This window comes from Aythya fuligula, chromosome 8, assembly GCF_009819795.1.
Source record: "Aythya fuligula isolate bAytFul2 chromosome 8, bAytFul2.pri, whole genome shotgun sequence".
NCBI classification, from domain to species: Eukaryota; Metazoa; Chordata; class Aves; order Anseriformes; family Anatidae; genus Aythya; species Aythya fuligula.
Genome location: NC_045566.1, coordinates 2,101,524 through 2,128,133, shown reverse-complemented (window position 1 = coordinate 2,128,133; position 26,610 = coordinate 2,101,524). Strand labels below are relative to the sequence as shown.

Genomic DNA, 26,610 nt, shown 5'->3' with positions numbered 1-26,610 from the left:
CATTATATTAAGTATATTTAGCTTTTCTGTTTCTTCTGTGCTAAAAAACCGCAGGGTGAATATATCCATTATGAATGTGAAATAAGTTATTTAATTTTCCCCCATCAAATGAATTGCTTTTGTCCTGTGCAATGAAAAAAAATATCATCATTTGCTTATACTTCTTGTATTTAAATGACATTTTCAATTGGTATATTTAGTTGCTGGGGCTCTCTCTTGGAGAATCTATGCTTCCTTGGAAGGCAATGTGAATGTTTTCTAATCACAGCTGGAGAGAGGCATGTTCTACACAGCTAACTGTGATTGATGATGATCCAATGTTTTTGGCTTAGAGTACTGTAGCCAAACAACTTAGTTATTTCTTTTTGGATGGACTTACTTGTCTAATTCACTTCCAGGGAGCCTCCTGTCACTTAATTAGCTCCAAACCTGATCTAATAACCTGAATTTTACTGACAGTGATTTGATTATCCCAGATCCTTCTATTAGGCACATTTTTCTGTTATTCAGTGACTTATTTCAGAGTATTCTCTAAAGCCAGAGAACCAGGTCACTGCTGTTACTGTCCCAAAATTCAGTATAGAGCATTCAAGAACAAACAGTGTCTTGGCTTAACTCTCCCCACCACCTCCTCAGTCACACGCTGATTCAGCTTCCTGTGTGTCTTGTTTTTGCTGCTTTATGTTCAAAGATTTGTAAAGTAATTTAATGAGTATAAACAATATTTTTAGCATAACTGTGCCACAACATTATGAAATAACTGATTAAAAAAAAAAAAAAAGAATCAACAGAGAGAAATTTGAACAAGTGGTTATTCATCCAGTACTCTTTCAGCTCTGAAAGTAGCATGACTTTTAACTTTTTTTCTTTTAATTTCTCTTAGTTACAATTATCATGTGCCAATACAATGCGTTTTGAGCTGCCGCAGTGATGTTTTCTTGAGTCATCCAGCTATTTACTAAGTCTTTATTAACCCAGAGACTTTCTTCTGAGGAATCTAACCAGTCTGATTTTCCAGTCTTTTATTTCTGAAAGTTTTGCAGTTGAACTTTTGCATATTCTCCTTATTGATATAATGAAGTTTAGAAAGAACGTGCATTAGTGACAATAAACAGCCATGGCTAATTTCTACTGGAAATTGCTAATACAATTAAAACAGCAGAGGCACAACTGGTGTATATATGGCCCTTTGTGTTAGGCTGCATGTTTCTGAGTCCAGAATCCAGCACTGTAGCTCATCAGACTTTGTGTGACACTCTGATTTGGTGTATTGTCTTAGGTTTTAAAGAGTTAGAAAAGCTCTGAAGGAATTTGTTTAAGAAAATACTACGTTAAAGGCCTAGAGAGGGTTTACCCTTATGAATTTGACCCTACTACACAGAGATACTTAGGCATGAAAATATGTGTGAGGCGTGTTGCAGGGGAACGCAAGATCTGCAAAGCCGTACATCCTGAGAGCTGCCATCTTTTTAGCTTCTTTACCTGGCTTTGGTGACCTTTCATGTATAGGAAGTTTCAAACCACAAGGAAGGCTCTACTGGTTGTGATTTGATGTACTGCTGTACAAGAATTTTTGTAGAGCAACTCATTTTTTGTCTGGCAAATCACTCTCAGGAGCTGCTGCCAGAAAAACGGTTTCAAGCCTGTGTTCAGCTGCATGAATTACAACGTGCTTTTGTGATACAGAGTGGACGTAAGTCTTCTTTTAAGCCCGAGCACAGATTGCTGAATATACCAGTGGCAGAGTCTGACCACGGTGCCCCCAAGGTTGTTGATGAAGTGTCTCAGTTGTGATGGCAACCGATGGTCCAGAAACTTTGGTTGAAAACTATTAGTATTTGGTAGACTTTATAAGTCACGGTGCCAACAAATTGTCAGCTTTTTCATGTTTCTGGAAGAGAGGTTCATGTAGATAATTCCAAATAGAAGGGGGGATAAAAACATATGTGGATATTCCTCTTTGAAAGTAATGATACTGTTTGGCAACTGCAAAGCAAGGGTTGAGAGTCCCTGCCAGTTATAACAGTCCTGGAAACTGTGTAGATGTTTGACAGAGATTATGTATTATAAATGCAATGCAAGACACAATGCAAACATTAACAAACAATGAAGTCCTTATTCATACAGCTCATAATCCACTGAAGTCCTTGTATCTCATCTTTCTTACTGGCACGCTGTAGGTAACTCCCATATCTCTGCCTGGCCTAGTCTGTCTGCAGAGGCTTCAAACACATCTAACTTTCCCTGTTGGCTTAGACACAGGGGCTTCAGTGGAGTCTGGATTATATTTGGACTATACTCTTGATCCTTTAAAAGCCATCAGAAAACATATTTGTGGTTGTGAGGTGAAAAAAATAGCTGGGAGAAAGAGGTTGAAAGAACTTAAAGTCACTTGCTGTGAGTGAATCAGGAATTCAATTATGTGGAAGAAATAGATATGTTCCTTTGTTGTATTAATTCAGAAAGTAGTTTAAATTTCTGTAAGCAGTATCATCTGAAAATGTTTCAAGAATATGTTGTTTTCCATGACTGTCAGCTGACACCTCTTTTTATTAATTTCAGAGTTCAGTTCTGGGCAGTGCATCTAACTTACTGCTGCAGAGCCCTGCTCACCTGCCATTGCCACAGCAGCAACTGATGAAGATTGAAAATGTCCAGGCCAATAGTGTAAGGTCATCACTTTAATTTTGGCTGTCTTTGGATGTTCTTAGAACTGATAAATAATTGTGTGGTGGTGTGGTGTTTTTTTTTTTTCATCTGGTATAATTTAACTATTTAGCATATGTAAAAAGTAACTGAATGTGAAAGTTGTAAGAAATAGCTACAGACATGTTAATAATTTACATGGTTTTCTATTTTTCCTTATAGAAACCGGGTTTGCTGGGAGAACCTCCAACAATGCTACTTCAGACAGTACTGGGAATAGGAGTAATGCCATCAGTGACTTCAGGCATGGGAACCCGTGGAGAAGCTCTTAAGTGTAAATGACATTTTATTTCATACCAAATCAGTAAAAATGCCTTGAAATTAAACACCTTACTTTCTCCCACTTTACCAAAAGCAATAATGTGTTTGAACCTTGTTACTGCGCAGGAAGGTAGGCATAGAGCTAGACAATAAAGCAAGTCATGTAGCTATATAGTTAGGCAAGTTAACGAGGCATATAGCTATATAACTGGCTATAGCCTGCTGATCTAGCAGGCTGCTACTGCCATTCGAACTTGACATGCCTTGCTTTGTTGTGCCTGACTTCTCTCACCTCATACTCAAGGAAGAAAGAGCACTCTGTGCTGTTTGTTGAATACTTGCAAGAGTTTTTAAAACTCTGCTTGCTCAGCTACTACCATGCTAGTACATGTGGAATATGTTATATTTAGGATCACAATTTTGGGGTTTGTTACTTCAATGAAGATAAATCTGAGTAGCTGGAGAAGTACTGGAAAAAACAGTTTCTTAGCATTCAGTTTATTAAGCTTTAATATCTGGTCTGTGACAGATACCAAATTTGAATGCAAATTCTTGTGTCAGTGATGCCCTCAATTTCTATGAAGCAAGATGAGCCGTGATACTGCTTAGAGCATCTTTCTTCTTTCCTCCACAGAGATGTGTTTTCGGCAGTTCCACATGCAGTTAAGTTAATGGTAGTAGCCAGTAGCAAGGAAAACCTTTCTTGTGGGAGTTAAAAAAAAAAAAAAAAAAAAAAAAAAAAAAAAAGAAACCTGTTCTGAATGTCTAGATTTTAATTGTAGAGGATACTTTCTAGCTGTTTAGTTTGTAAAGAATTTTACTAACACAAATTGAAGTCAGGGGTTTTCCCAGCTTTCCAGCACAGGACCCTCTAAAGATGTTGTTCAGAGGTTTTTTGAAAGTAAATTTCTTTTATAGTTTTCTTTAGTTTTCTTTTATAGAATTACCTTTAAACAAAGTTTGCTCCTAGGATGGTAAAAGAACAAAAACTATCATCAGAAGTCAGTGTTCTTGTACAGCTGTAAAATAGATCTCTAAGTGTTTTTTGCATCACTTAAAAACCACAAACAAAATGTACTGATAAATCTTGTCTAACAGAAAAGTTTCTCCATTTATGGTTGACTGCAGCATCTAATCTGCCTACAATTCAAACAGCAGCAGCAGCAGCAGGGATGGGCATGTTGCCATTCTTTCCGAATCAGCACATTGTTGGACAAGCTCTACCAGGGCAAAATAACGCTCCAGAGAAACAATCAACTACCGAAGCGGTTGTCTCAGGATCACAGCCTTATCATCAGACCTTAACAAATCTTCCTGCGGGAGCCTTGCGGGCTGGTCATGCCAAACAGCAAAATCAACTCAAAAGCACTGATACAAGTTTGGGGGTAAGGAATACTGAATGTAATCGGTTCCTTTTCTTGTGGTACTTCTCATGGTTTTTTCTTGCGTGGGGGTTTGTTTGTTTGTTTGGTTTTGAATAACCTTTAGAGTTAACTGCGACTGCTTATTGTGTTTCTTCACTAAAATTTGTTAGATCACAGGATCATTCATGAGACATTTTAAGGTCATTTCAGTTATGAATTATAGAGAGAACAATAATGCTCTTTGGTGGTCCAAATGAATTAACAAAGGAATCTTTTACAGTGCTAGAGGGTTTTTTTTTCCCCTGTGTATGCCTCATAGTATTTGATGATGAAATTATCTCAAGGGCAGTGTCCCTTTTAAAGACTGAAAATTGAACTTGTGGTTGAATGACATGACTAATCAGGAGCAATTCTGCCGGTACATAGGGCCTTTGGGCTTCCAGATGGTGCATGTTGTGTGTGTGTAAATTCTCCACTTTTAATCTGTACACACTTAGGCATAGCTGACATTTTCTTAGTCTAAAATCAGTTTTAATATTTATTCCCATGAAGGCAGGAGGGGAATGGGATGGGATTAAAGTTGGACTAAAATGATCTATTGACGTTTTTTCAGCATGTCCTGTCACTAACAGAATTTGATCTATGCGTTTACTTTTTTTTTTTTTTTTTTCAATAATATGCAGAAGTACTTTGACAAGTTCTTAATTAATTGGTATCAGATCTGAGTTTTCCCTGCATGTTTTTGGAGCACCTGAAGTGATCAGATTATACACAGCAGTGGTGTCTGTGTTTGTTAGACACCTTTGAACCTACTTTAGAAAGTATGCTTCTTAAATCACTTCTCACTGTAATGAAGTGGGATTTTACCTATGGGTAGATACACTTGAATAAAATACACACTGTGTTTGTGTATAAATATATAAAATCAGTGTTTTATTTCTGCATTTCATTTAGTTAAAAGGGAATGTAATTAAACCATTAGAAGTCTAGATACTCCATTTATTTCTATGAATACCTATGTTATTTATCAGGAAAAGTTCTTCTCGGAAATCCTGGCAGATGTTTTAATTGTCTCCTTTTCTGCAGCAGTAGACAGATGTCCCAATTAGCAAAAATCACTTCCTTTGCAAGACGTCCACAAGCCCTGTCCTGATACTGAACGGTCGTGCTGTCTTACTATCTCAAATGCCTGTTCTTGCATCGAGAGAAAGGATTTCAGCACTCTGAAGTTTTTTGTCTTCAAAAACCATGCTCACAGTTTTTGAAAAGTTGATGATTTAATGCTATTTTACTGCAAATAGCATTAATCCATTAAAGTAATGGAGTTTTTCTTTAATGGACTTAGAAAAAACGAGCAGACTAAACGTAGAGTAGAATGCTTTGTAAACATCTTTGAGCTCTGTTATTTCAGACAAGCTATGTAACTTGCCATAGCTACTTATTTCCTCTGTATTTCTGGTGTTTTTTCTAATGCTGTGCATAAATCTCTTGCTCATACACGTAATGTAATGTTTTGTCTTACCCAGCCACTCGGTTATTGAAACCAGCAGCTGTTGGCAATGATTTTTCCCTTGGAATGAGCTTTGCTTTTCTCTCCCATTACACTCTGTCTATAGCTACAGATTTTCTTCTCTTCCACAGAGAGCTCTTCCCTGTCAAGGGGACATAAGCGGGTAGTGTACCCTTCCTAGTCCCTCATAGGAAAACACTCTGGTGGTTTGGAGAAGTGAGTCAGTTCTGATGCTTCATTTCCACTCATAAACATTTTCCTCTTTTAAGTAAGGGTTTATAAATAGAGTGATTGGTAAGATGTGTTATAATGGCAGATCACAGATGGTGTCATGTCTCCGGGCAAGGGTTCATTTGTCCCTTCATTTGCTTGTGTCTGGGGGACTAGAGTTGTTTTTGTCCTGGCCATGTACAAAATGCTGACTACCTGCATCTGGAGGCATTATGGTGGTTATTCTGCATTTACTTCAATGTAAAAGGTTTTCTTGTTGTTTAATGTCCCTCAGTAACTTACACTTTAAAGAGAAACATTCCTACAAAATCATTTCTCAATGAAAGTGTAATCAATGTGTCTAGATAGTTGTCCCCAGTATTTATTTTAAAAGTTTGTCCTGTTACATTTCAGAGGGCTAGACTTTTTTCAAAATCATGCAGAGATACTTATCTTATTTCCACAAATGCTGTATGAACATAATGCACTGATCTGTCCAATTATTTCACAGACTCCTTTGAAAAAACAGACTTCACTACTAGGAGAACCGCCAAAAGAAATACGTCTTAGTACCAACCCCTACTTGAATTTGGCAAGTGTGTTGCCTGGTATATGTCTTCCAGGTAAGCAAACATTCATCACTTTTAGCTGAAAATTTCCTCAATCCAAATGTACAAATCATTCTTCTGTTCAGCAGGTAATTCCAGTGACCACAGCATTTATCTCAAAGCAAATATTGAATTCTGTCTTAAAATTACAATGTAGTATCCTCATGGCTAGAAGGGTAGATTTTCAGAGCTGATGGGCTAGCTTGATGTAGATAGACTTACAGAAATCCTTTCAGTTATTTGTAGCTCAGTTTTAAGCACAGCCTAATCCGAATTAGCAAACTTCTGTTGTCGTCCCAGGATATTACTATTACATTAGTGCAACCTAATTTATGGAATTTAAGTGAACTGTGTGTATTCATTACGTTACACACAGCAATTGCCAGCAAAGCCTCCAATCCACCACAGCAGACCGGACTTCCGAACACCATCGTGGATGCTGCTGTTTCTCAGGGAGCTACATCACAACACGGGATGGAAGGTTACTTTAATTACTCCCAGCAGCATGGAGAGTACACACAGGTACGTCATTTTGCAGCACTTTGTTTTGAAGACTGGTTTGTCACACAGAGCTCTGGTAGCAGGATTGTTGGCAGGCTGCTCAGAGATCCCTGCCTGAGTTGCTCCTTGTTTTCCCTCTGTACCTTTGATGCACCTGTTGGTATGCGTGGGCTGATAGCCCTGCATGCAGTTGAACAGCATTGCCCAACATCACAAACTGCTCTTCAGGAGTCCTAGGCTCTGCTACAACCAAAGCCCACCCTTTTCTTCAGATTGAACCTTGTTAAGTCCTCTTCGCTGGTAGCTCATCTCTTTCAGTGGTACACAACAGATGGAGCACAAAGTTTACCTGGTGTCACTGACAAAAAGCCCTGGTGCGTTGCCTGCTGTGGGGTCATCACTATTGGAAGATTGCTTCCTCTGAACCTGAATTCAGTTCAGTCAGCTGAAATAATGATTCTCTTGTACATTCCAGCTTGGCTTTTGTCTCTCTTCAAAACCACGAAGTTTTTCTCTTTCCCTTCCCAAGACAGTTTTAAAGTTTTCTTGAGCTTTGGCTAGATCCCAGAGCAGAGTGTGTTCTGTGTACCAGAAGTTCCTGTGTAGCTTTGGGAATTTGTATAGCCTCTGCCAGCTGGATTCACTGCTTGGGATTTCTTCACCGTGTGTACCGTTTGCTGGTCAGAGCACGGCCATGAAGGTGATGGGCTGCCCCTGGTCCGGAGAATTGTGGTAATACAGAAAGCAAAACAGAATCACAGCAGGGCCCCCCCGAGCAGGGCCAGGGCCTCCTGTCCTGGCACCACAGAGCAGAGCCTGGCCCCGTCCTCCCTGCACCTCCGTCAGGTGCTGGTGGGCACAGGAAGATCCCCCCGAGTCTCCTCAAGATCCTCCAGAAGGTTTTCACAGACATTGGGACGCTTTGTGAAACATTTCTGTACTTCTGTTAGCCATCAGCAGTTGGTGTAGAAATGCAGTTGTACACAAAACAAATACGAGAACTGGACCTGTAGTAAAAATTTGTGGGTGTGCTCTGAGACACCCATCCTGACCGTGCTTAGCTCTCTTCCTGCCCTGTCCCAGTGTTCCCTCTTCCCCAGAGTCTCCTGATCTCTCATCCTACAGCAGGCAGACAGAAACACACGCTGTGCTCCCCTCTGCCCTCCTGGGCTGGTGGTGAGGATTCCTGCCTTGCCCCAGGACTTCTGGGGGTAGAGCAGGGCTGCTGTGAGGCTCGGTGGGGTCTGGAGGACAGAGAGCAGGCATGCAGGTGGGCACGGGGTTGCTCTGTGTTAGGAGGGTGTCCCCTCAGCCAGGAGGGCTGGCAGGGACAGGGCCACTGCGTGGCGTTGGCTGCAGTGGGGACCTTTGGTGTGGGCCAGGCTCCCACTGAGATCGGGTCTGGTGACAACTGTGGGTCGGAGGAGCAGCAGAGGTGACCCGCGGGCGGTTGTGTGTGTCATGCAAGCACTAACGTCATCTCGAATATTTTTGTTGTCTGGTTGTTGGCTTTAAGTTCATTTTGGTGCTTCCTGGAGGTAGTTTGCATCCCCAAATCCTTGAAGTGTGCTGTCAAAAAAAGGTTAGTGGTATTGCAATGTTAGAGTACTTAGCATCACCTTTAGTAGTAGAGGCATGAAGAGCTCCAGTGGTGTCACTGCGCTGCAGAGGTGCCTCTTGCCATCACTCACCTCCATTTGTGCTGTCCATTCCTCCCGTGTCACAGCAATGACCAAGGACTTGGGTATCTTTTACTCACTTAATGCAGTTTTAAATATTTGGTTTGAGTTTTATTGTTGATATTAACCCCGTTTTTAAGCTTCTTTGAGAGCTTTGCTTTTAATTTATTCTTATGTCCCTTGAGGTCATAAGAATTGTTTTAATTTAAGGGGATCTTAGTAGACAGCTAATGGGAAGAGGTTTTTTCCTCCTTTATAGGAGGCTGCTCAGCAGTGGCATCAGCATTATGCTCAGGCATATAACTCTACCCAGGCAAGAGTTGATGAATTTGAAAATGAAGCCTCTGAGGTGAGAACGAATTTTATTTTCTTCGTGTCTCCGTGGGCTGTTTCTCCATCAGCCCTACGGGTGCTTTAGGACTGCAGACACCGTTGCACGTGTTGGTACCAGGAGGGCAGCCCTGCCCCGCTCCCTCCGCAGGGTGTCCCAGCACAGCCACCCTCCAGGATCCGTGCTCCAGGATCCTTAAATCCCTCCATCTGAAGTTACCTGCTCCCTTCAGGGGGATATTAAAATACTCTACCAAGAAACAGGACACCATCACGTTATTTCTCAGGGTGGCTGTTGAAGGCCTGCCCCAGGCCGTTTTATAGCCCTAGGTTTGTGTGAGCAATGAGGACACATTTTTTGAAAAAAGGGAATTATGTAAAGTAAAAAAAAAAAAAAAAAAAAGAAATCCTCCGTTTTGCTGCATGCCTGAGCTGCTGTGAATTGTGCACTCGTGTTTTCAGCAGCAGAGTGGGACTCAGATGTTTTTCTATCTGCTGAGTGCTCATTGCTGTATCGAGTGAACATGAATGCCTGACCCTATTTTCCTTCACGTGCTGGTTTATCGCGGGTCCCATTCTGCATTTAGGAATCTTCAGGTGGATCTTACCCAGCCTACAGTACCTGCTTGCAGGTCACGCCTACATTTCACAGTGGAGCCCAGGGATCATACCAGCCAGGCAGCTCACAGCTTCCTCCACAAAACCCATTAAATAAGGTGAGAGGAGATCCCGAGCAGAGCGGTTGCAGATGCAGTGGAGGCGTTCCTCTCTGTCTCATGCTGCCACCAAGTGGATAAGCGGTAAACGAGAGGGTTTGGGAGGCCCAGCTGTGCCCAGTCCTTTCCCCAGCCTCAACAGGAAAAATAAAATGCTTTTTGTAGACTTTGGACCCGTGACAAACTAAGGCAGGATCCAGAGTAGCTCGGGAGCACACGCAGCTCCTGGTGGATGTGATGGGTGAAATCTGAGGGGGGCAGATCCCTTCGGAGCCTCTGGCACCCGAAGGATCAGTGCCCACCAGGCACCAAAACCCACGGGCAGGAACAGCTCGGACATTTCTCGACAAACTCCTGGGATAGATCGTATCCATGAGGACAGACCTGCAGAGGTGCCTTGAAGTAGGCAGGTGAAATAGGAGGCGACAGAGGGTGAGGAGGGTTCCTGCTGTTGTCAGATGGTTTTTGTCTGTTGTTTTTTTTTTGTCTGGGCTTTTGTTTTGTGCAGACAGGGCCGTGTTTTGCAGAGTGCCCCTGGGGTGAAAGCTGTGGAGTGGAGTGATGAGGTTATGGCAGAGCTCTGTAATGGTGTGAGCCGCAGCCTGGGAGGGAAAACATGGTAAAATAGCCTGCACTTGAAGTATGTAAACGTGTCAGATGCAGCCTGCCTCTGTCAGACCCCATGAGCAGAGCAGTGCTGGACCCAGCAGACACCTGGTTTCCATCGATAAAACTGCTGAGGGGTGAGGAAAGGCTATGGGGGAACGAGGACCAGCTTCGAGGAGGCTGTAGGGTTGAGACCGACTGGAGGCTGGTTCAGCAGGATGGGAGCAGAAGCTGTCAGCAGTCTGAGCACAGGTCCCGAGTGGTGGCAAATCCCCGTGGGGGTGGCAGGGTCAGCACGTGGTGCCCTGGCATTAAAGACTCTCAGCCATCTCAGGCTTGGCATGAGATTCCCCTTTTTTTTTTGGGAGGAGATGCACCAGGAGCAGGCAGCTGTAGGAATTCACAGCTGGGTAGCAGACGAGGCCTTGGCTGGACCTGGCTTTGAGGTGTTTGGGGATAAAGGTGAGCAAGGCCGGAGTGTGTGCAGCCTCCGTCTGCGTGCTGTGAAGGCCGTGCTCTGAGCTCCCCGGCAGCTCTGCCACGACTGGAAACTGGAGAATGCAGCAGCATTTGCCTTAACGCCAGGCACTGCGCTCATTCCTAGAGCTAAAAGAGAAATCTCAGCGAGGAGGGCAGGCCGAGGGGCCCGCTGTGCTTTTTGCATTTTCTCTCCTCAGCCCTGCGATGCGTTTTCCTCCCTCTGCTCTGAGCTGCGGGGCCGGGCTTTGTAGGAACCACAGCACCATGAGCGGGGGCAGAGCTCGTGGCCGGCGGCCCCGCGGCTGCTGAAAGCACAGGAGAGAGGAAGGGGGAAAACCGGAGCCTTTCCTCGAGCAAATTCCTGTTTGTGATAATGACAAGCGCTCTCCAAAATGGAGCTGGACCTTTGCAAAGGGTAACTCGAGCTGCCGCTGTGACCTAGTAAGGGGAGCCTCAGAGGTTTGTTGGGGAATGTTTGGCTCGGAGGCACTCGGTCAGCCTGGCTGTTCCTTTGATAAAGGAATGAGTTTCCCGGTTTGCGTAGCGTGTTACAGTTCCTAAAATATTCATCCCAACGTGAGCCAAACCCCGATCATCTGATCCAGGAGCCAGGCTGAAGGCAGACTGCTCGCTGTGGTGGACAGGGATGCGAGCGGGTCAGGGCACAGTGCTGCTAGGGCAGATAGGGCAGGCTTGGAGAGCAAGGGGAGCATCTGAGCCGACTGGTAATGAAATTAGGGACACGCTGGGGGAAGAGAGAAGTGGTTACTGCTCACCGATCAGGGTGGTGGGCTCTCTCTGTAGCTTCTGTTGCTGTAGGTGCTGTGGATTTTGTAATTCCCTGCTCTGATGCCTCCCAAAGGGGAACTGAACATGAGCCTCGCGTGCCCCTGGGGTGCCCCTGTTGCAGGGCACTGCGGCAGGATTAGGGGAGCTGTGCCCTCACCAGAAACCCTGTTCGGGGTCGCCAGGACTTCCTGTGTGTGGGTGTGAGGCATTTTGCTGAAGTTTTGATGAAACACAGCTTTACTGCTCTGGCCTTCACGTCGGTACCACGTGTAAATCCATGCCTGCAAGCGGCAGCTGGCCACCCGTGATCCCCAACACAAAGACGCTTTGGCACGGCCAGGAAACGAGTCCTTAAAAGCCCTGCGTGCAACGACAGCTGTGCCAGGACAGGGTGACCCGTTCAGCTCTTCAGGAAAAGCAAGAGGAGCATCGGGTGGCCCACTGGGGACCTGCTTGAGAGGGTGACCGCGCCTGGAGCTGCCGTGACGCCGCAGGCTGACAGCGTGGCCACCGAGCTGCTGCTTCGTGCACGCGTGTGGTGGAGCACGGCCACCTGGCCCAGCCAGCCCCTTGCCCTCACAAAAATGCATGCACGGCAGGGCACCGGTGCATTTATGGTGGTTTTTTTAGGGAAAGGGCACAACCACTGACTCATGCGCTGTGTATAGCTGGGCTGTAAAGCAGGAGCCGGGCATTCAGAGTTGGTTGTTGGCTCCTGGTCCGTGGTAATTCACAGACTGGAGCTTTATTTATTGACGCCGTTGCTCTGGATCATGTGTCAACTTATTTTCTTCTTGCCCTTAGGTGGCTCCCTCGAGAAGTGAGAAGCGAGGCTCTTCGTACCTCATTTCCTCCCCAGAACCTGGCCCGGTGGAGTACATTGGCCAGCAAGCTCAGGGCTCAGCCATGCGTTACACAGAATCCTCGCTGAAAAAGAAACGCGTTTATTGAGACCTAACTAACCCGCCCTGCCTCGGCGTGCGAAGGCAGGCTTCTCATACCTCTCCTATTTATTGCTGCCTTAACTTCAGACAAATTTCTTTCTGCGTGGGTTATAAATAATCCCAAGAGGAACAACGCTGTGTAATGGGCAAATTCGCCAAGTAACCTGTACGTATCGATCTGACGGTAGCCATTTCTCCATAATCTGCCTTGCCTTGTGAAGGGATGGAATGGTGTTTCCAGTTGTGTCTACCACTGAAATGAACAGTGGGCTGAAACTGACCAAGAGAAGTGACTTGGTAATTGTTGGTAGCTTATCAGCTGAAAGCAATAAAAATACTGAGGAGGGAGTGATGGTCCTTTCTCTAGTCCTCACGCTGAGGAATTTAAAAGACAAAGTCTTAATAGTAATTTTTTTCTTATTTTTTTAACTCAGAATGTGGGTTTTTTTTTTCAAGCTTACTTATCCCAGGATTAAGACTTCTGCATTTACAACCTTTATATTTTTAATATTTCCTCTTAATCCTGGAGTGGAGGTATACCAAATGTATCGCTAGAGTCGCTGTGATGTTTTCAATAAATGTTTGTTTTAAGTAAGATGCGATGCTGTGTGCTGCCTAAGTGCTAAATTGTGTTCGGATAGGTGACGTCTCAACGATGGAGTAACCTTTATCTGCTTCTAGGCAAAGAATCCACAGCTTTTCCTTGGAGTAAGTAACGTAGTTTGTGAACGGAGCTGAGAGTAAAACAGTGTCTGTGGAGTCTCCAAAAATCTCCTTCCAACAGGACCGTATGGCCGTAGGGCTGCTGGAAACACGCGGACGTGGTAGGTGATTGTTAGGGGTAACCACAAGGGGAAGAAGGCATACACTGTCTAGTTCACTCTTTCTGGATGTTTCTGAATCTGGATGAGCCAGACGTAGAGCAGAAGCACTCTTCACGGGCTCAGATGACTTCTTCAATCCTGATTTCTGCTCTCCATCCTTTTTTGTGTGTGTGGTTTGTTTTTTTCAAGTGTCTTTAGAAATTTGCTGCAACCCAAAGCCTGCTAGAGCACAGCATCCTGGCTCCAGTTTTTGTTCCTTCTTACAGCTTGCCCTTTGCACAAAGGAATTCTGATTCAAAGGGAAAGCTATTTACTCGTTCACCTCATGCACAGAGTACTGGCTCAGCCCCGTGTAGGCAGGCTCGTTGAGCAAGGCAGCTTGATTGGATTTCTTTTTGATTTTCAGTTTTTAAAAAGACTTGGAGTTTTTGGCTTATTAGTTAAGCACCTTTGGTACAGGCTTTGTTGCCAGCTGTTAATCCTGGTAGCAGAAGTGTTGGAAAGCTTTTTTGTTGTTGTTGTTTGTATATCAGTGTCTGTGACAAATTATGAGCCGGCCAACTGTGATGGACAGTGTGGGCTTGCTGCCCTAGAATCCTGTTGCAAATGATTTTGGAGTTAATTGAATGATGCCATTGAGACGGTACCAGCAGGCCTTCTTACTCTTGCTCTAGCTCAGTAGACAGTACTGAAGCCATTTTTCAATACAGATTTTTTTTTCTTTTTAAATAGTCTTAAAATGGCAGCTCAAGCTTTGTGATGTGACCAGGATATGTATTTTCAAGGCTTAAAAAAAAATAATCCTCTCCTTCTTCACTGTGTTCTCTAGATAAGATAGGCTGCACTGGGCACACAGGAAGGAAAGTCTAAGACAGCCACCTAGCCATGCAATTTATGGACTTAGTTATTCTGGGATTCTGTATGTATTGATAAGTTCACTTGTAATATTTTGTTCAAACTCTTTATATATGGAACTTGCTCGAGTTGTTAACCTTCTCAATTAAAATAAATTGTTGGTACACCTTTAAAGTGGTGTCCTGTGGAACAGAACCATCGCTGGACTGCTGTTAAAGCGAGCATGTAAGGTAGGGGAAGGCTGTTTTAAGGACATGTTCTGAGCACTACTCCTATGGAATATACACTAAAAATCTATACACTAAAAATCTTTAATAGATTATGTAAAAAGAAACACATGGAGGAAAAAAAAAACAAACCTTTATTAACTTCTTTGTATAAAGAGTAACAAAGTGCTTACAGATTTAAGTCGGGCTCATACGTGACATACAGAAAAAACAGGTAATACTGTAAAAATAAATCTGACCTGGTTGCCGCTCATAATTACAATTTTATATATATATATATATAGATAGATACTTAAAGACATCTTTCTCTGTTATTGCCAGAACTATTTCCTCAAAGCACTTTCAAAATCCAGGTTTGGTGGAAAAACAGTATTGCCCAAGTTCTAGGACGCGGGTCAGCAATAGGTTTCCAGTTAAACTACTGCTCATCAAAGACTGACAGATGTACGAAACGAGACTACACTCCTTCACTTGACTCAATTACAGTTTAAATGCTGGATCTGGTCCTGACAATAAAACTTCCCTGGTCCCAGTCTGCCCCAGCTGGGCTCTGGCACTCCTGGTCAACCAAATACTTCACAAGCATATGGCTGGAGACTAAGTCAAATTAAACAAAGGCCAGTGTTATTATTTAAAGCATAATCACCTTACCTCAAGGGAGCAGCTTTATTGAAAAACTGCTAAAATGAATTAATGTGCTGGCCAAAACTGACAAAAAAAAAAAAAAAAAAAAAAAGAGTACAGTGTGCACTCCTGTGATGGCACTGCTGATAACAAGACACCTATTTTTTGTGCCTGAGGTGTTCTTTCCCTCTCCTAGGGACAGTTCCCTCTTGTTCAATCCTCTCCTTTACAAAATTATTCTTTGCTGGGGGAACATCTCCCCCCCATCTGTACATGGCTTAATTTTCTTTTCTATCCCCAAAGTAGTTAGAGGTTTTCCTGCATACATTTCCCCACACCGTGCACTGTGGCTCACTTGCAACACAAGCTGAAGATCAACATGTTGGCATGGTTAACAGCTACATAACTGGTGGAAGCTTCAGGGGGTAGAAATGGGTAATGGGGGGCAGACAGGTTAGGAAAAGCAAATGCATTTATCCAGAGATGGGGGGGTTCTCAATGAAACACGTAACTATACCTGCTGATTCATGCTTTTTTTTTTTTCTCCTTTTTGAAACATGATGGTGAAGCTTTTTTAAAAAATATGATTGAGAGCGCAGAACTGCAAATGGCTTAAGAAGAATTATGATACTGCTTTCTCTGAATTTTTGCTCCCAAGTTGTTTTTTAGTTACTGAAATGTAAGTGCACCTCAGCCAAAATTTCCTAAAAGCTTCCTCAAAAACGCCATTAAAATTGTAAATTCTATTATGGCCACTAGGTTCACAGAATAAATGTGAACCACAGACTTGTTTTAAATGCTACATGTTGCACTGAGAACTGTAGCATTTTTTGACACTGCTCTTTCAGCTCACGTTTATCTGGACAGTTCAAATTGCAGTGAGACCAAAATTAAATAGAGGTGAAACTGTGTTGCAGTAACTGGCGTAAAAGGAGTTGAAGCTATTGTTTCTGCCATACCTTTTAAATCAATTTGATCCAACTGTTGACTAAATAAAAAAGGAAACCTGTTGGAAAAATAATCCTTTGAACACATTAGCACAGTCAGAATACAAATTACAGTAGTTAAAAAATGAAAGGTCTGGGCATCTATATTTTGACACACATTTAAAGCACTGACATTATAAAAAAAATAATTATATTTTGCTCATAATTGTTTCAAATCCTTGAATCAGGTTGTGAAAGGTTGTCCGTTTATCATGCTTGAATATCCAGCATTTCCTCATCAGCTGGTCAACCTAGCAGAAAAAAAGAGAAGTTTTTAAAGGATGAGCGAAACAATTTGTATCTCCAATGAACATCATAGACCTGATTCCCACTGCTGTGAAGTCAAGAACGCAGAATAGAAACATGCCAAGGATTCTGCTCAGAATTGGCAAATTTTTGAGCACAGGGCTCTTTTGTGTTGTTTTTTTTTTTCTACATAAAGGTGTATGTGTGAAGATGCCACAGCAACATAAACAGTTGAAAACAATTTAACAGCTTCATTACAGTTTCAGGAGTGTTTGTTTAGTCAAAATAGCTACTAATTACCTATCAGGGGCTAGGGCACTGCTTAACCAACAGCACCTGGAGCTAGGGGATGGTGACTTACAGCCTGATGTAGTACTGGTCTGGGCACCAGGAGCCTGCTGGCGATCAGGGCCTGCTGGTGCTGAGCCCTTCCAGCCCAGGGCCCAGGCGCAGTTCACCTTCCCCTCCTCCCAAGTCACTGCAGCAGCTGCCTGCCCTGCCCTGCCCTGCCCTGAGCCACACTGAGCAGCAGCAGCATCCTGCCTCCTGCCTCTAACAGCCCACAGCCCATCCCCAGCGCAGTGCCACCAGTCCCTGGCTCCTCCATGGGCAGGAGGCCGCAGATTGCAGGCCAGGGGCAGCAGTCTGGGCTGCCACACATCCAGGAACCAGATCTATAGTGCAAAACTCAAGGACGACAAATTAATTTTATATGGAACCACGTCCTTTAGCCAAGTTTTTAACCTCCTTTGCAGGGATTTTGCAACATGGTAAAATCAGTGCTGAAAAACATTTAAAGATAACGCTTAAAAAAATTGTAAATGCCTTTCTAATAGAGCTGAAGCACTGAGAGTGTATCCAAACCAAATGTGTGGTGTTTTTGCTGCTATTTCACTGTAAAAGGAAGAAGACTATAGACATGCAAAATTGTTCACGAGAGTTAGTTTATAAAATTATAAAAGCGTAGCTGTGTTACCTCTTCTGGGCAGTTGGGAGGACGTGGCAAGCGCTTTTCTTCTTGTAAAACACGCACAAGCCGTGCTACTGTCATCTGACCCTGCGTGGGGCCGATCATTTTCAAGAATTCCTGTGGAAAGAGCAAGAGTCAGCTGTGCATCCTCCTCCCCAGCACAAATCCAGACTGCTGCAATTTGACAGCAAGATGGCATTTCAAACTCAAAATGAAAAGAAACTGTAGATGACTACCATGCAGGTCACATGCACCACACACGCACATTAGAAATCAGGGAGTGACATCTGTAAATTGAGTTTCCTCGCCAGGACATGCAGTCTGTCACCCCGACTTAACTCTGTCTTAGTGAAAGACAACCTCAAGGGTTGTTTTCATGAGATAAATTCTTTATATTTCTTGTTTCAAAACAACAAAGAACACAACTGATGTAAGCAGCCTTAACAGCAGTTTCTTTCACAACCACTTACTGCCATGGGGCTGGACTCCGAGTCACAGTAGGTTAGCAGCTCATACAGTGTCACCCCAAACGACCAGACGTCTGAAGCGGTGTAAAATTTACTCTGAAGCAAGCATTCTGGAGCATACCTGTGGACACAACGTGACAGTGTTAAATTTTATTCACAGCTGCGCAGATTTACTCACAAGTGCACACATCTAAAGTAAGCAAATGGAAGAGGTGCACTCTGCATTTGTAGAGTCCTTATACATGACAGTGCCCATAGGGCTTGGAACACCACAGGAGTAGTAAACATGGTGTAAACATTACACAGCAAATCCCTGTGAGACTAAAGAGACCAAAAACAAATACATAATAAAGCAAAAATACATCATTCAATGCAGGAAGAAATTAATAACACAAGATATCTATAATTAAATAGATTACATATCTCAGGTATATTCTACCACGTGCCTCTTCCTTGTTCTGATACTATCTCTTTATTGAGGCCTCTTACCAAAATAGGAAGAATTATCCGGACATCTAAAAGCCTAAGTCTCTGGGAGCAGACAGGTTGTTCTGCTGCACAGTCTGATTAATGAAAATTAGTTCTAATTTATTACCAAAAAACAGGGCTGTCGAGGTCGTCTTTGACAGTGTAGTACTCCTTATCAGTCTCAATTGCTTTGGTGAGACCAAAATCACCAATCTTCACTCTGTTCTCACTTTCAACAAGGACATTTCTTGCTGCTAGGTCACGATGTACATAGTGACAGGAGCCCAAATAGTGCATTCCCTACAAGAGAAGGAAGACGTTTACACAAGTTTCTCCAACGCTTATGTCACTGTTTTTCTTCCAGTTTCCCCCTCAAATGCTCCCTTGTTCATCTGGTAATGCTCCAGGCAGGTATTCAAATGGCAGGTTCTCCTGTTGGCACTTCCCAGGGTCCTTTTCTGATCCACATCTTCCCTCTAAACTCTGCCTTTGGTTTCCCCCTGTTGAGGCAGTTTGTTGTGCTTCTGCTTTTACTCTGTTTAACTTTCAGCCAAGCAACCACCATGTCCACAACCACCTCTCCATGACACATTTCTTTGTGCGCCGCTAGAGCTGATGTCTGTGTTTATGCTTCTTCTAATTGCGTCATCCACCCTAATTACAAAGCCACAGCCTCTTAAAGCGCGTTGCTTCACGCAGTCTCACTGTACTGTGCACTTGCATCCCTTCCTCACTTACAAGACGTGCAGATTGCTCCTTCCCTCTTACCTGCACACCATTTCTAAACGCTGTTCTCCCTCCTCTCTATTACTTCCAATTCTGTAGTAGGAACAACTTCTTCTCATTGTAATCTTTTATGCAAGCGAACCAAATAATTAATGCCTTGCTGATCTTTGTGCCAATAGCATCTGCAACACTGGAGAGACTGCTTTAGGATTCAGGTTCTTGGGGACAAAGCAATGAGAATGGTTTTGTTTATAAAGCAAGCCTCCCTTTCCCTTCTCCCTTACTCTACTACACAAAATAAACTAATTAAACTAATAATTAACATAATCAAACAGAGGAGTTGCAGGAAGTCTCTGGTGCCATGCTCACCTTGCAGATCTGAACTGCGTATTTGAGAAGTTGTTTGAGATTGATTTTGTTCTTGTTCCGTGGCAGATACTCCTTTAAGCTCCCAGAAGGAAGAAATTCCATGATGAGTTTAATCCCATTTCCTCCTAAAAACAGAGCATATGTTTAATTTGCGAGCATGCATCATCCCTTTATCTCATTAACACCTTTTGTACGAGGCTCACAGCACTGATAATATTTGTTCTGGAATAATACTGACGACCATGACCAGACTATGGGCTATTTCCCACATCAGTCATTGTACCAATACAGAGGAGAATCTATTCCAGGCAGCACAATTACTGAATATAAAGTTCTTAAAGCTTTTAAATATTAACTTAAAATAATCACTTTTGCAAATGCAAAGTATAAGGCAATGGGCGCTCTCTTTGATGATACCGCAGTTTATGGGGTTATGACCTGGCTGATTCTGTCAGCTCACTCCTGGAACACAGAAACCACCATCCTGCCCAGGTGGCTCATTCCTTTTAATGGATTTGGTGAGATCGTCCACCTCTTCGGTCACATCAAAGTTAGATAAGCACAAAAAAGGACACAGAAGGACAACTTCTGCCTCTCAGAGAAATTGCTGCTTCTTCCATGAAGAAAGAGACCTGAACCCATAAGATAGAACTAAGACTGTTCTACTTTTTGAAATGCTTAACTTTTAAAGGAAAACTTTTATACTTTAGTGTATAGTTTTAGCATTCTTTATGAAGATTTACCGTCTTCTGTGCAAATTCCCTTATATTTGACAATGTTCTCGTGATAAAGATTCCTCAAGATTTCTATTTCCTTCTTGAGGTCAGCGATGTGATTCCCTCCACTCTCTGGCTTTAGAGATTTAACTGCCACTTGTTCTCCTGTATTGTCGCCTTCTGGATCGTATCTGCACAGTTCAACCTTGCCAAAGTGGCCCTAATTGTCAAAGAAAAGACAGCATTCGTTAACACAATGCTCACTAACCATGGTGTCACTGATGCACTACGATTCACATCTTCCTGCTGTGACACAGAAAGCAGGCAGAGCTATGTCCACACACACACTCTAATTTCTATAAAAACACAGAGACCAAGAGACCAGAAATTCCCCCTAGTAACAAACATGCGAACAGGAACACTGGTAACTGGATATCCCCAGAAGATTGCCTGAATTTCCACACAGAGCACACCTACTTTCTTGAAGCTGGATTCACCAATTCCCTGCCACCCTTGCCCCTGAGCAGGCCTAGTGCATACAAAAAGCCTCCTCACGTTGCCTCCACCACCCCCGTACTTTGTGCAAAAATGTTTGCAGCTGCCCTTCATGCTCAGCCCTAACGGACTTAAGGGCAACCTGGTCCAGAAAAAGTTGTGTTTCTGGTTTCCAACATAGGGATCTCAACCTGACATTCCTCTTACCTCTCCCAAATCACGGATTCTCTTCAAGAATCGTTTTTCAAAGAGCGTGGGGTCGACCTCTGTAACGGGCTTCTTCTCTGAGACAATATCAGGATCTGGGAGTGGAAAAAAATGTTCTAAGTTAGGTAGACTCTTCTGCAGGGACTTCTTGGTCTTGACACTTCAAGGTATCCTTGGGCACTTCCAATCTGCTGCTCTAAGTGCCTCTCTCCCTGCTGTCCCAACCTATTTTAACCTTTGCCTCTTTGTTGACAGGGAATCCCTCCCATTTGCATGTGCCAGTCCATCGTCTGCTTGCTGGGCCTTTCTGCAGACTCTGACTCAGTTTTCTCTCACAGTACTTCCCGCCCTGCAGGAGTTGTTCCCCTTCTATGGCTCTGTACTGCTAGATATAACCACCAGCATAACTTAAGCCACATATTCAGTACCAATTAAATGCTTGCATCCTATTTGCACTTATCTATAGAAAGGGGCATTTCCACTGTCGTACGGACACAACATGCTCCTGTCAATACAACCATACGCAGCGTTGTTACTGAGATTCCTCATTCCTCAGATGCTGCTGTTTAACTACTTATAATGCCCACTAAGCTCTAAAACACTTTGTTTCTTAGAAGAGAGTCAGCACATGTTCCTTCTAGTTTCTTCGTTTACGAACTATGAGGGCAGGGATTTTATTCCACAGAGGAGCAGCAAGTGACAAAGTATCCACCTGCAAGATCACTGTGGAAAGGAGCCTGTTTTGTACACGTGCTATGCATTACAATAAACAGTTTCTAAAGCTCAAAGATTTAAAAAAAAAAACAAAAACACCTTGCATGTTAACAGACTTATTAAAAATAAATCTGTTTTTACATAGACAAATATGGAACATGTAACAAAATCATGTCAACTGATTTTATAGCTGCTGCTGTAAAGATAAGAAAGAATTTATGATCTGTGGTATATAGAGAAACAGGATTCAGAGTAACAGGATCTCTTCTCTCTGGTGACTAGCAATAGGACCTGAGGGAATAGCATGAAGCTGTCTCATTGAGTTGGACTTGATGATCCTTGTGGGTCCCTTCCAACTCAGGATATTCTACAATACTGTCACTATGCAACAGTGCTGCTGTAAGGTGTCCAACTTAGCCAAAAAAACCTGTCCTTCTTTATCCAACCCTTCAGCCAATATGCAAATCCAAGCCTTACTTTGCTCCTCCAGCTTGTTGATGTCTCTCATGATTGCTCTGAAGAAGGGTCTCTGATGGGGATCGTAGTTCATGCACTGTTTCATCAGGTCAGCCAGCTCCTTGCATGATGGTGTTGCCAACACGAAATGCCCCTCGTAGAACCTCTCCTTCTGTAAGGTGCAAGTCACAGAGTCACAGAATCATTAAATTTGGACAAGGCCTCTGAGATGGGACAGATGGGATGAGGGTGGCCTTGTGCAAAAACTAAAAGCAAAAGTAAGACTGCTTACCCAGCAGCCTACCACATGCAGGAGGTAACCTGCAGCCAGGGCAGCAAGTGCCTTTCAGTTACCTCCTGTTAAAACAGCTCGGGCAGTGACACCAGTACTTGTCATTTCCTTCAGACAAGCAGCAGCTGCCTTGCTCCATCACCTTCCCACCACAGAGAGAAAAGGCCGATATGGAACAATGCTGGGGGCCTCTGGCAGTGAGGAACAGAAACTGCCAGCAATGAACAGAAGCTGCCAGCAGTAAAGCAGAACGATTTTTTTTTTTAAAGCTTTCAGAGCAAGCAATAAGGAGTCCCAAGGAGACTAGTTATGAACCAATGTCCAAAAGGAACAAACAAGAACAGAAAACTAGGTCCTTTTAAGCAGAACCTGAGTAAGTTTTTAAGTGGACATATTGATTAGAAAAGGACAGGTGTGACAGCATCAGAAGCTCTGTTCAGTTGTTACCATGCTGCATTTTGAGAATCACCAACAAGGTCAGATTGAAGCAATAATCAGCATCTTTGTAGTAAGGACAGCAATTTCTGCTGTGATCTGTGGCAATTTAAACAGAATTTGCCCCTGGTCAAGTACAGCCGAGCTGGTTTTGGAACAAGTTGAAAGCAACTTAAATTGGGTGTCGAAACTGAAGTGCCGAAGAGGATGCACGTCCAGGTAAAGTTAATACAACGCAGTTTTACCTCTGCTAACGTCTTGTCTTTCAGTGGTATTTCTCCATTATAGCAGATTTCCCACAGCGTTGTACCAAAGCTCCACTTATCTGCTGCAATGCTTAAGTTTTTGGAGTCTTCAACACACTCAGGTGCAATCCAGGGGATTCGCTCGACACATTCTTAGATAAAAAACAGAACCAAAGCATTTTAGAATTAATACTGAAGGGCTTAAGACTTCCAGCTTACTTATTCTTGCCTAACAGCTGCTTAACTAAAATAAACTAAAGCTGCAGTATTTGTCCGGTTTCAAGGAAATCTTGATTCTCAAATCCCTGTTCTCATACAGACATTTCTGTGGCTTTTATAAGCTCTAGCTCTGAGCCATCCAGAAACTGTGACTCCTTCTGTATTATCTCACTGGACTTTCACATGACTTTAGGAGAAATGAATACAAGTACTGACCATCAGCAAACACTCCTTTAGTTCAGTGTAGTTTTCAGCTTCACAAAAGCTGATTACTGTTATTTGAGAACCAATTCTAGCTGGTATAAAACTGCATTATTTCCCTTCCCCACCACACCGAAGAGACAAATCCGATTCCTGTACTGTACCTTGTCTGGATAGCACGGTTATTGGTATTCCTGGGTCACTCAGCTTTATGAAAGGACCATATTCAGTATCAATTCCCTCTCTTGCCAGTAGGATGTTTTTAGTACACACATTTCCATGTACCAAATCCTTATCCTCCTAATGTGAGGTAGGAAAAGAAAACGGTGAGTGCAATGAGCTAGCAATGCTCAGCAAGTGCTCTAACACACCCATAGCATGGGGGGAATCACTGTAGAATACTCCAAGCTGAAATCCAAAAATACAGCTTGGAAGAAATCATCCTAGAGAAAAACAGGGAAAAGAGAAGTAGGAACATGCTGTTCACACTTAAGCATTTGTCTTTGTTGATATAATACATTTTGGAAAAAAGACCAACATTATATTCCTGTTTCATGACAAGCAAAACTGCAGAAATGGAACACTGACTTCCAAGCACAAACAAAGAACTGGTGGCAAACACATGCACAAAGTTTTTTGGCTTACTTAAAGCAATATAATGATTTTTTTTTTTTTTTTAAATCCCATACATTGCACAGTCCCACTGCCTGTGAGAGGAAATTCATTAGTTACTAACACACACGAAATCTACGTAGCCCTAGATTGCAGCAAGCTATAGACAATGCTCGTCTCAAGGTGCCTTCTTACCAGGTAGCTTAGTGCACTTGCAAGCTGCTTGGCTACTTTGAATTTCCAAGGAGTTGTCAGGAGTTCACTTTTCCGATGCATAAACAAGTCCAGAGGCCCAAACTCAACAAACTCTTCAACCATGACATCTACAAAGTCGGGTACATAAAGTCAGTATTGCAATGACCAGTGTCTGGAGAAATCTAATAGGCCTGTTCCCAACTTCTCTTTCCACCCCCAACTTCGATGCAAACTGGTTGTGAGATGTCATTATTCTACCTCCTCAAAGTTTATTTCAGTGCTCAAAGAGTCCAAACTAAAAGGCTGCCAGGAGAGGCTCTGCACAGTAAAAGAACAGTAAACTTTGAACAAAGCATTTCCAAGGCCACGGGGCAGAGCCTTGCCAGGGAAATGACTGCTGCGAGACGGCTGGTTTGTATTGACACCCCTGTCAGCACTCGGCTTTCTGACCTCAAGGAATCACCCTGTAACACATTTATTCAGAGACAGCACTGGAAGGGAAAACTTGTTAGTGAAAAGGACTTGGCAGCTGCTTGGCTGTTCCCATTCCACTTCTGTCTGCCCTGAAAAATCGACCACATCTCCCTCAAGGCTGGCTCTGAACGGAATGGCTGCCCTGTCCTTACCAAAACCTGCTGCTTCAAAATCTGTCCGAAGAGATGTTAACTGAACTCACCTTCTACATCCCGGACACAGACTCCGTGGAGGAGGACGATGTGCTTGTGGGAAACCTGCCTCATCATGCTCGCTGTTTCAAAGAATGCCTGTTAGAAAGTGAAGCAGATTCAACATTAAACTGCTGATCATTGGGGCAGTCATTAACAAACTAGAGCAGCAATAACAAACATTTACAAAAGAAAACTGTGTTTTCCAGTAGCATAAAGGATAGACAACAGTAGGGAAATGCTGTCCTGCTGCAGCAATGGGGCAGGGGAGAGCTGTTTTGGATGTGTTTGTTGTTCACTGGGTCATGTAAGCAACCAGTGCTCTCCCCAGCACTCACAGACACGCCGATCCCAGGTCTGATCTGTGATGCATTAGCTTCTCTGAGTAGATGACTAAGCAAAATGCAAATCAAACAACTTGCCTGTGGCCTTGTTGATGACAGAGCTGGCGACAGATTGCCAAGCCCACTGCACAGTGCAGAGGTAGTTTCTGGAAGGTAGTGGTGCCCTCACTGAACTCCCTTGCTCTCAGACGACACCGTTCAGACCGTGGCTATGGGTATGCCTGCGTGTTCCACACCACTGCAAGGTGTGGGTCCACGTGCAGGCTACAAGTGAATAGTGGATTACTCCTCCCAGAACCCAGTGCTGCTTCCTGTCTAAGGAAATCAACTTTTTTAGCTTCTCAAAGGGCTGATCAATGATGGATTTGACTGCCTGGAATGGTGAGAGCTATCTTCAGCATTCTTCCATTCCCCTACCACGCACACAAACCCTAAGTGTCTCAGGCATTGCATCGTTACAGTGTGGTGAGGCCCAGTATTGCAGGACAACAGAAAAAGAGAAAAAACTTGCCAAAGAAATGTCTCTGTGGCTGGGGTCCAAGACTTTGAGGAGGACTTTAATCTCTTTCTCATTTTGATATCCTTCATTCTCATCATCTTTGTAGTTGAGAATCCCTGAGTAGATCTGTGTTCTTGTCCCTCTTCCAAGATGTTCACCCTAAGACACAACACACCATATACTTTCAAACCAGGAGACGAAGCAAACAAATATACATTTACACAAATAGTCGAATCTGCACTCAGTTCTGCCTCTCAGAATTAGCCCTCCACTTGATCTAGCTACACGTACTTAAAATTATTACAGAGTGGAAAAAACAATGACAGCATGTTATTCTTCATTTCAGTAGTCTCTCTGAGAACACTTACCCCGTAAACTCATTGGATATTAAAGGGCTATTACATCTCCACTAACATCAAACAGGCTCAGTGAGATTTAATGCGATTAGACTAAACATCAAATGAATAAATAGTAGCTCTTATTTACAATAAGCTGCTGCTGAGGCGATCTTTCATGTATTTCCAGAAGTTAAGGAAGTAATATTTCAATGGAACACTTTGTTTGGGAATGTAATTTCCTCCTAAATAACAGAGGATTCCGTCTTGGGATATTTTTGCAGGAAGTCTGCATACTGACTGCAAATTACCAATCAAAAAACAATTAATACAAACTCTATCTGCCTTCCCCAGTCAGTAATGTTTTTTTTTTTTTTGTTTTGTTTCTGTTTTTAAAAAAGACAAAAAAAAAAATACATCTTTATTTAACTGAAGAAACTAACTGCATGATTTAAGAGACAAAGTCTTTTAGAAATGGTCAGTGTCATCTGTGCATTCAAACAAATGTTTTTTA

At 43.0% G+C, this 26,610-nt stretch overlaps 2 protein-coding genes across 2 annotated transcripts in view; one reads left to right on the top strand and one right to left on the bottom strand.

Moving 5' to 3' along the window:
- Positions 1–14,573, top strand: part of RAVER2 (ribonucleoprotein, PTB binding 2) — a 38,385-nt gene extending 23,812 nt beyond the window's left edge. Inside the window, exons 8-13 of the mRNA XM_032192218.1 lie at positions 2,563–2,667; positions 2,869–2,980; positions 4,123–4,352; positions 6,563–6,674; positions 7,036–7,181; positions 12,565–14,573. Of these exons, the coding sequence (XP_032048109.1) occupies positions 2,563–2,667; positions 2,869–2,980; positions 4,123–4,352; positions 6,563–6,674; positions 7,036–7,181; positions 12,565–12,711 (852 nt within the window). The 3' untranslated portion in view covers positions 12,712–14,573. The remainder of the gene's footprint in view (positions 1–2,562; positions 2,668–2,868; positions 2,981–4,122; positions 4,353–6,562; positions 6,675–7,035; positions 7,182–12,564) is intronic.
- Positions 14,574–15,349: 776 nt separating this feature from the next.
- JAK1 (Janus kinase 1) overlaps positions 15,350–26,610 on the bottom strand; it is a 54,456-nt gene continuing 43,195 nt past the window's right edge. Inside the window, exons 13-25 of the mRNA XM_032191915.1 lie at positions 25,774–25,920; positions 24,930–25,017; positions 24,254–24,381; positions 23,611–23,746; positions 23,027–23,178; positions 22,076–22,226; positions 20,885–20,979; positions 20,210–20,402; positions 19,467–19,591; positions 18,499–18,671; positions 17,907–18,024; positions 17,443–17,553; positions 15,350–16,471 (exon numbers count right to left, since the gene is read on the bottom strand). Coding sequence (XP_032047806.1) covers positions 16,370–16,471; positions 17,443–17,553; positions 17,907–18,024; positions 18,499–18,671; positions 19,467–19,591; positions 20,210–20,402; positions 20,885–20,979; positions 22,076–22,226; positions 23,027–23,178; positions 23,611–23,746; positions 24,254–24,381; positions 24,930–25,017; positions 25,774–25,920 — 1,719 coding nt within the window. The 3' untranslated portion in view covers positions 15,350–16,369. The remainder of the gene's footprint in view (positions 16,472–17,442; positions 17,554–17,906; positions 18,025–18,498; positions 18,672–19,466; positions 19,592–20,209; positions 20,403–20,884; positions 20,980–22,075; positions 22,227–23,026; positions 23,179–23,610; positions 23,747–24,253; positions 24,382–24,929; positions 25,018–25,773; positions 25,921–26,610) is intronic.